General features: G+C 46.4%; 1 protein-coding gene across 1 annotated transcript; it reads right to left on the bottom strand.

The window, feature by feature from the left end:
* Window positions 1-603: 603 nt before the first annotated feature.
* Window positions 604-9,553, bottom strand: TMEM200C (transmembrane protein 200C). The gene is made up of 2 exons (XM_027748121.2): window positions 9,165-9,553; window positions 604-7,045 (listed from the first exon to the last, which is right to left on the bottom strand). Exon 2 carries the CDS (start codon window positions 7,001-7,003, stop codon window positions 5,354-5,356), a length of 1,650 nt encoding a protein of 549 aa, XP_027603922.1. The 5' UTR covers window positions 7,004-7,045; window positions 9,165-9,553; the 3' UTR covers window positions 604-5,353.
* Between the last annotated feature and the right edge of the window lie 231 nt (window positions 9,554-9,784).

Genomic DNA, 9,784 nt, shown 5'->3' with positions numbered 1-9,784 from the left:
ACAAAACGGGAACTGTATGGCGTGGTCTCAGCCTGCTCCCAGGCAGGTCAGGGAGGATCATGCCAAATCTTATGAGTGATTAACAAAATGTAATCCAAGGTTGTGTGATGGTGTTACATCATCTTATCTTATGCGATGGTGAATATTGCAATGTCTTATCTCTTGCAGATCACAGAAAACAAAATAAAAAACCAACAAAACAAACCATGATTGTCTCAGTATATTTAGATATTTCAGTAAATACTGTGATGGTTCTTCCCTTGTTTGACAATAACTATACTCTGATCTTGTGGATTATGTTTTCTTCAAAGTTGGAGTTAATTTAAAACTTTATGAAAATAATGTATTAATCACTTGGATACTGAATATTCACCTTTTACTTGTCATTTTTTAATTTAACTGTGAAGCTTAGCATGGAACAAGGTGCTTCTCTAAAGCCCAACAATTTCTCCCCATTTCTACCTTCCAGTCGGAGAGTATCAGCTACGTGTGCTCACTAGAACCAAACTTGTCATGGGGAGAAAGGAGAAAGGAAAAAAGAAAAAGTAATACTCAAAAATCTCAGACTGAAACATCTTGGTGCAGAGGACAATGAAGGAAAACTCAGAGATTGAGTTTTTAATAGTGATTTTTGACGTTTGTTTAGTTTGAATCTCTTTTCGTACTTTCACCAAACAAGCTTTCTTCTCATTGCAATGTGATTTTAAAAGAATAACAATAGATAAAAAAAACCCTTTAAAAGTAGTACTGTGGCTTGACTGTGTCTGTCTAATTAAAACATAGATAAAAGACTAGCCAGCGGATAAACACAAGCCATGCTCCTCTAGTTCTTGAATTATCCTGTGATCCAGTTAGATCCTTTTTAGTAGCCTAGTTCCCCCATCCAAACTTCAGTGCCATTTCACCTGATCGTGTGCAGCTCTGTCGGATCTCCAGGGTCTCCCTCTTTGGAGACTCCTCCAGAGTCTCCATGTTTACAGTGAAAGCTAAATGGTAGAACATAAATTCTAGTGTGCTTACTTTGACTTTTCTGTTTTGGAGCTTTTGGAAGCTGTAAATATAAAGTCTGGGTTTTAAAACGAAATAATAACAGAATACTCCTCCATAGAAGACTTTTTTCCTGTGGCTGTGATACTGTATTTATCCTCTCAGATTGTGCCTGCACATGCTGTGCACCTTGTTCACTGTTTCTAGGCCCAAACTGAAAAACAGTAATTAAAGTGACCTGGCTAAAGCATTATGTTATTGCTACTGACAGTCTTGGAGAAGTGATAGAGAAACCTTTTTTTTTCTCTAGAAGAAAAAAAAATGCCCCCCAAAACCTATACTTTTATTGACTATTAAGATTTTACTAGTCAGCTACCACTGAGCACTTGCATTTTGTGTGGGTTTTGTGTAGAAAGAAAAACTGTTAAACATTATCAAAGGCTATTCCTCTTACTGAAATCGAATAATATTTATCATTCTGCCACCTCCATTACTTTTAATAAAAATGTTGTTTAATTGAAGTCATATTGCTACTTCTGTGTAAACTGTTTTGGTTGTTATGAAAATCTATAACAATCCATAAAATTTGTATTTCAGACTGCAGATGTAAAACTATGTTAACAGTTACCCAATTCAATGTTTGTACATGCACTGTTGCTCACTGTTGGACATCATCAGTCCTTGAAAAAGCTGTTAAAAATGTATCTAAACAATACAGGGTAACAAATCTGGTCCTTTGTAGATCAGCTGATATGTCAACAGTTGGGGAGTCTGGTAAATCAGTCCAGCCAAGCAAGCCAGGTTAATGCAAGGATTTTAAATACTTTGCTAGCCAGTGAAAACTGAGCCAGAACTGGGTTACACTACGATCACGTCAGCAGCTTCTCCAGAGTCCTGGGGATTTTGTAACAAACAGCAGCATGACTGAAGCACAATTAGGGCATTTGCCTGTCCTCAGACTGGTCCAAACAGCATCTATACTCATAATGAACAGATGCAGCCTTCTATCTAGTGATGGGAGTATTCTGAAGATTCAGGCAGAAATCAACCTTCCCTCTGGAAATTTTATATAAATATCATAGCACTTCTATGCTAAAAAAGCAAAGCAAACCAAAACACACGTTTCTAAACGAAAATCTAATTTTTCCATAGCAAAAATTTATGGCTGGTATTCCAGCTCAAAATACCTTCAGGGATATCACTTCTTAAATACAGAGACTAATGATTCCTTCTTCATAAACATAAATGCACTTTTTAAAATTAATTAATTTAAAAGAATACATTTCTTCTTAATAAACGTGTGACAGCCCATCTCTTTCTGCAACATGCAGGCAGGTGGATACTGGTATGTATAGGCAGCTTCTCTTCTCTTGACAAGGACTGTGGAGGAAGCACTAGTGGCAGGACACTGGAGATGGAAGGTTAAAAGGAAGAGACTGGATTGGAGGAAAATACATAAGCATGTGACAGAAACTACAAACAATGGCCAAGAGGCAGCCTGACAGTCTGGAGAAGCGGTCAGGGCCAGCTCAGAGACTCAATAATCAGTCAAAGCACAAAACCCAGCACCCACATCACCTGTGGGCATCACCAGGAAAGGCTCAGCTCCTTACTGGCTGTTTCTCTCCAAGGCTAATGGTACTAACAGCAGTCATGACTGGTGCACAGGGGTTGAATCTCTCAGTTGTTTTCCAACACTGGGGTGTTAGACTAACTTGCCTGCCTTGCATTTTAAACATAAGTTTCTGACTACAACTACATCTCTGCATAAACTGCTCAACAAATAGTTTAATTAATAAATTCGCAAAAATAATGACTTACAAAGACAGAGAGGTAGCTTTCTCTGCTTATTAATCTATATGTTACAAATCACTTCTAGTTGCTGTTATTAAAAAATACATCTGGACTGATAAAAGTTCATGTTTCACGTCTTTTCTGGCAACACAGGAACAAGCTATAATTTTACTTATTAAAGCTGAACTCTGTTATAATTTTGCCATTCAGAAAGCTTTGCAGTAAATTAATCACCAGAATAATTACTGGCCTGCTTTGTTTCAAATCAATCTAAGGAGTAACCAAAGGCTTTTTAAAGTTGCCTTTTTTTTTTTTTTTCAGAGCACACTGTAGATTCAGATGACTGAAGAAATATTTACAAAGAATATTTTAAAAAGCATATTTTACCCCCCTCTCAGAATAAAACAAATCTCTGTCACATCTTCCCAAGGACTCCATGCCCCAGGGAGTAACACACAGCTCACCTCTTCCCTTGCACCTCCACAGACAATTTTAGTGTGGAAAATAACAAACAGGATGTTTGCAGTTCTGTCAATAACTAGCATCTCCATCAGCACCAGGAAACGCTGCTCAGATACATCTCATACATCTTTCTGGAAGTCAGAGAAGGAGCAGAAACACATGTCCATGGAGAACTGAAAGGAAAGCCCCATGCAAATGTCAGCACCAGCTGAGACACCAACTTCCTGTAGTGCCTAATCCAGCCCATGCCAACCCAGGTAGTTTTACAACAGATTTTTACCAGCTGTGTGCTAGCAGTTTGATAGCAAAAAATGCCACAGTGATGTTCATATTGTCAGTGCACTGGTTGCCACTGATAGGAGGAAAGACATTGCCACCTGGATGTCTCTCTTGCTCAAGAGAACAAGCACAAGCACTTTCTGCTTCTCCAGTTTCAAGACTCTGACATGACAAATTATTCTTTTTCTTTTTTTTTTCTTCTTGTCTTTTAAATTAGCCCTATTTATTACAGAATTCTGCAGAATTACTAAAAGCAATTGTGTTTAGTAATAGTTGTATTATCTGTCACAATGTACTGTAATGTAAGTAAATATACAACTAAGTATTTTAAAACATGAAACCACAAGTAAAAATTTAATTGCAACAGAAAGACTTCTGTCTGTTTACACACTGTGTTTGTTCAATGTGGATTTCTCTTCCCATAGTGGAGAAATGCCATGTTCATATTTAAAATCTGAAGTATTGACAAAATCTTCTGAGTACATAAAGCTGTTCTGGCAAAATACGAGTGCCTGCCGTGCTGCAGCTACGAAAATGAAACAGCTCATCAATTTACCAAAAATCTGCCTACAGACAAGGCATTCTTCAGGAAACCTGATGCTTTTCTCATGCAGGAAGAAATTCTCACCATGCTAAACTCAGTGAAAAACCTCTGCTGACTTCAATAGGGTCAACTGCTAGGAGATTGACAGGGCTATCATTATGCTTCAAAATTAATCTTATGCACATGCATTCATGAATAGGAATTGTAACGGCAGAAACACTTGATGCAACAGTTATAAGGGAAGTGAAAAATTGAGAAAGAAGATTAATCTGTTACTCACAAAAAACCTAATCTGAATAGAAGATCAAACCTTTAAAAAATTTTTTTCCTTAGTCTGTCAAAATCTCACATTTCTTCAGCTGTCTGTCACAGAGCACTGTCAGAAATGGAGATGGAATCTGCTGACTGAATTACAGTGTGGTTTCTCAGAGACTGAACCAGTATTTATTTTGAAATTACATCTACATTATTAATTACCTACTTAAAAGTATAAGCAAACCTTTGGCCTCATAGCATCTCTATAATCTTTCACAGTATAAAACTAAACAGTTTCTGATACCTGTAATTACTTACCAAAATAAAGGACTTATTTTTTATGGAAGTTTTGTTTGTAAATGTTTTATTAAAAAAAAATCTTTTAATGCTATTAGTCAATACATGTGTAATAATACTTTAATAAAGTATCATGTAGTAGTATGCATTTTGGATTCAGGAATGTAATGGTTTTAACTAAATCACCAGAGCTCTGTTCTGCTCCAGTCTCTTCTAAACTGTTATTTTCTTCCAGAACTTAAACAAACTCATTCTTTGTCAAGGTACATCATCCTTAAGGCCTTGCAAACTTTTTAGTGATTGAACCAAAACAAAGATAGAGCTCAGCTTGCTTTTTGAAGACCACATTGCTTTTGAGCTTAAAAAGATGCCTGCAGTGTTCAAGCAGCTAGTGGCAAATCAGCAAGAAAGAAATCAGAGGAGAAGAAGGGGCACTTGGAAATCAAAACAGTAAAGTGCACAGCTATACCGCCTGAAATTGTATTAATCTGATCCAAAGAACTTCCTGGACTGTGGATATTTAATACAATTTAGCTTGCATGAAACATACAATCACGATTAGACAGAAAGGATTTTCTTTTTTCTTCCTGAAATCATCTACAGGATTTAGGGAATTTTCAAGGGTAACATAGTGCAGCTCTTTGGATATTGATTGGTTTCCTAAGTCCACAAGGAGATGAAGAAGGGGAAAGGTGTGGAGGAATGCAAGGTGTCCTCGTGCCTTATCTGTTTTATTTAGATGCCAGTACTCTCCAGCTCCCCATCCTCCAGCCCTAATGCAGCATGTGACCTAGAAATCATAAAGAGTTTCTCCTTATTTGTGTACTGTCTTTGAGTTTGCTGAGATTGCTCTCCTGTTTGCTCTCTGCTGGTAGCCTTGAGGGGGTCCGTCTTCTCAACCGGTTCCTCCTCATAATCCTGAATTTTACTGGCTGTGGTGTTGGCAACTGACTCCAAGGAGGTGCCTGCCTCCTCCAGGTGGCTGTAGCCCTTATTGCTGCTGGAAGGCTCAGATTGGGAGCTCTGGGAGTCCGTCCTGGTGATGGCAGAAGGGGCTGAGGGGGGTGATCCCCCCAGATCCAGAGATTTGGAGTAGCTAGAAGATGCCTTTACCAAGAGGCTGGAGTCCAGGACCCCACTGTCAGCTGGTGACCGAGGTGGCTCAGGGAAAAGGGGACGCCTGGCATCAGGCAAGCAGCTGATGCTCTGCCGCCTGAGAACCAGCTTGTGCCTCCTTGTCCCACAGCCTCCCTCGATGTGGCTGCTGCTGAGGTTGGTTAGGCTCAGTTCAAACTCTCCCCGAGGGATCTCCTGGGCTCCCCGCTCACCAGGTGGTCTCCGCCAGTCTCCCACTCTGCTGCCTGACCCCAAGGGCAGGAGGGCAAAAGCGCTCAGTGAGGAGCCAATGATGGAGCTGGCTGTGCTGCACTGGTCGCAGCTCTCTGGTGGGCTGCAGGGAGGGCTGGTGACAGAGTGGCCAGCAAGGGCAGCACGCTCCCGGCAGATGCTGTACACGGCCTCAGCCAGGCTGGGTGGCTGTGGTGGGGGGCAGAAGGAGGAACGTCGTGGTGAGGATGCCAGATCTGGCGGGGAAAGGGAGACACCCAGTCCCGGTGGCCAGGAACTCTTGGCCAGCATGGCTGCAGCACCCAGGCCTTCACCACCAGGCTTTAGCTCCAGGCCCCGGGACTGCATGTAGTTGACAAAGCCGTTGAGAGGGGCCGAAGGCGGGGTGCCTCCATCCTTGGCCCGCAGGCTGTGGGCATCGATGACGGTGGAATAGAGGTCACGCAGGTTGATGATCTTGGTCTTCTTGTCGCGGTTCTCGTGCAACACTGCATTGGCGCAGATGAAGAGGAAGATGCCAATGCCCATGATGAGAGGGCCCAGCACCTTCAGCTTGTCTGAATGCAAGTAGCTTGAGAAAAGACGGAAAAGGAAACCCACTGAGGCCTGGGGGGACGAGGAAGTTGGTGGGGACTGCAAAGACCCACTGGTAGTAGTAGTGGTGGAGGTATTGGCTCTGGGGGGTGACTCTGGATGCATCCCTGCTTGCGCCCCTTCCTGGCTCTGGGAGTGGTTCTTGGGAGTGACACCTTGCGGTGCTAGGTGTCTGCCCGCACTGACGCTGCCTTCTCTGTACACCTGGCTGGGCCTTGGCCAGTAGCCCACCACAGCCAAGGCGATGCCCACCAGCAGTACCAGGATGCCACAGAGGGCAATGAGCCCTGAGAGGGAGCACAGCTTGAGCTTGCCTTTCACCACAACCACGTCGTTCTTGCGCTTCTTTTTGGCCTTGCGCTTGCGTTTGGGGACTTGGCTTTGGGGTCGCAAGGGGTCCTGTTTCCTAGCCGAGATCCTCAGGAGGCCTCCAGTGGCGATCATGGCTGGCTACCAGCGCACTGCCCCCTACGGCCACTCCAGCTCCTGCAATGAAAGGGAGAAGAGGATGAGGACCAAGGACAGACCCACAGCACAAGAGATACCTCCATCTACTCTTCCTCCTTAAAAATCCTGCTAATTAAAACCCTGAAAAAGTGGGACAGGAGTTGACATCAACAGGCAGATCTCCCTTGCCCACACAGCTCCTGTGAGTGAGAAAGAGACAGGCAGACTGACAGCATCAAAGCAGCCACGTGCCCCACTCTGCTCTTGCCAAACAGCTAATTAATTTCTTTAGACTCCAGGTAAATGATAGAGATAGGGGTATCAGCTAGTGTAAACAAACAAAAAAAATTATCTCTCTGGTCTGAGGGAGTTTGCAAAGCACCAGAGCTCAGAGGATGTTGAGCCCCACTCTCCAATATGCTCTGGGGTTACACTGCACACTGACTATAGTTAGTGATGTCATGCAGGTTTGAGTGGGATGGGGGAAATAAAAGCAGAAAGGCAGTATACTTGATCTACAGATACCATTTGTTTCATTACGCTACTTACACATAACTGGAGGGAGGGTTAAACATATTACTTGTCTTGCTTAAATGAGTGGGAAAGGAATTACTGTAAAATGCACAAGGGAAACACGTTCACCAGAAAGTGGTGCCCTGTGAAAGTTTTTTCCTAGCCATTTGCACTTGATCTGCAATATTACAGAAATTCATCTCCCGCCTGTGGTCCAGAGGCATCCCTAGTTTGGGAACATGTGCAATGCTCCAGGTAACTGTTATGTAACGCCAATGAATTCATCCCTCACCCCCTCCTGCCCTCAGAAGGGAGAGATGGTGGCTGGCAGGTACGAGATGCCAGGTCAAATACTATTAAAAAGAGGAGTGAACCCTTGCAAGTCACCTGGGGAAACCATAAGGACTGCTTGCAGGGAAACTGGTGGGGGACTAAAAATTGAGCATTTGCGGTTTTTGTCTTACTGGAACATCAGAAGTCATCTCTCTGTTCCAGTGATCTGAGCTATAAACGACAGCATGTAGGAGAAATTCCTGCACCGTTGCAATTCTTTTTGGAACCTATTTCTTCATGCTACCGAGGAGCAGGATCCCCTCCCTCCTTTCTCTTTCTGGGCGTCCTATTATTTTTGTTTTGAGAGGCAAAAGATGACAGCACTGAATACGACTCACAAAGTTCAATTAATTGCACCGAAAGGCGATTAAGTAAGCACCTAAAAAAAGAATAAACCTTAAAACCTTGCTCCTCTTCCCCTGTTCAGCCTTTAAATCTCATCTCTTTTCTGTTCAAATGCCAGATTTACCACGTATGCAGTAATATTGTGTCTCCTTAACTCTGTTTGTATTATCCCCAGAAAAAAAGATGGGTGTTGTCAGCAAGGACGTTGTTAAATTACTCTCCGAGGTGCTGCACGCTCAAAACAAAGAGCAGATTTCTCTTTCCTATCGCTGAACTGTTTATCAAAAAAAAGAAAAAAAAAAAAAGAAAAAAAGAGAAAGCATTGTGTTGATGCAAAAGTGTAATTATCGGGGCATGCTTTGTTTCAATTGACGATTCCTTGATCTCATTTTCTGCTCCCCACTAGCCAGCTGCCCGTCTCCTGTCCACGGCGATAACAGATGGTCATCAGCTCCGAGGAACGCTCCCAGTCCGGCATCTCCTGGCACTTAGTTTCGGCGATGGCGAGAGCAGCGTTCGGCAGGAGAAGGAGGACACGGTCAAGCGGCCGCAGTGCCATGAAACCATCCAGCCGGGACCCGCGGGGGCTGGAGCCACATCCCGCACGAACGGACCGCGACCCCCCCCATCCACTCTCATCCCGCCGCCGCTGCCGGCTCCTGGGAAGAGCCCGCAAGCACCACCACGACCTTGCCCGGTAAAGCCCAAATACAGCTTTGACGGTGCTAACAGGACCCGAGCTAACCCCTTCCCCCCGGGGGTTCAGACACAGGGCTCGCCGGGCTCCTGCTGCCGCGAGCGCCGGCACCAGCCCCCGGGGCTCGCTGGCCGCCGCTGGCTCCGGCCCGTCCGGCCCCGCAGCTCCCGCCGTCGCGGCAGGGCGCCGAGCCCCGCCGGGCGGCCGCCCCGGGGACGTCGGTCGGGGGTCGGCGGCGGACGGAGGACCCGGGCGGCCGCGGTCACTTACCGGGGAGGGCCGGGGAGAACTCTGCGCGGGAAGCGGACGAGCCGCCGCGGGGAAGAAACTTTCCTGCCCGAGCGGGCATCCCCGCCCCGCCGCCGCTCACGGCCCCGGGCGGGCGGGCGGCGGGGCTGGGCCGAGCGCCGGGCGCTCCCTCGGCCCCGCCGCGGCCGGCCGCCTCAGAGAGCTCGGCGGGAGCGCAGCCCCCTCGCCGTGCCGCATCCTCCCAGCCGCGGGGCCGCCCCCCGCGGCAGCGCGCCCGCCCTCCCGGCGGAGCCGCCGCCGCCGCCCGTGCCGGTGCCGCCGCTGCGGGCGGTGCGCGGCTCCGCGGCTGCCGGCCGGACCCGGCACCGTTGCCAAGCGACGGGAGCCGTGACACAGGGAAATTGCGGCAGGGTGGCCGTGCCCGCCACCCCCGCCACCTGCGCACCTGCGGCCGCCGCCGCCGCCACGCCCCGGCGGCCCCGCCCGCGCCAGCCCCGCCCCGATCGCCACGACAACAGTCGGGCTCCTCTCCACCTCCAAGTAATGTCTTGGCAGCCTCAGGCTCGGCTACCTCACCTTTGGTGTTTCCCCCCCCACCCAGTTTTGCCGTAATGCCTAGGGACAAAGTCAAGAGGCAGGTG

This window comes from Pipra filicauda, unplaced genomic scaffold, assembly GCF_003945595.2.
Source record: "Pipra filicauda isolate LSUMZ 115617 unplaced genomic scaffold, ASM394559v2 scaffold260_size1094732_pilon, whole genome shotgun sequence".
NCBI classification, from domain to species: Eukaryota; Metazoa; Chordata; class Aves; order Passeriformes; family Pipridae; genus Pipra; species Pipra filicauda.
The sequence above is the reverse complement of the archived record's forward strand: the minus strand, read 5'-3'. Positions and strand labels throughout refer to the sequence as shown.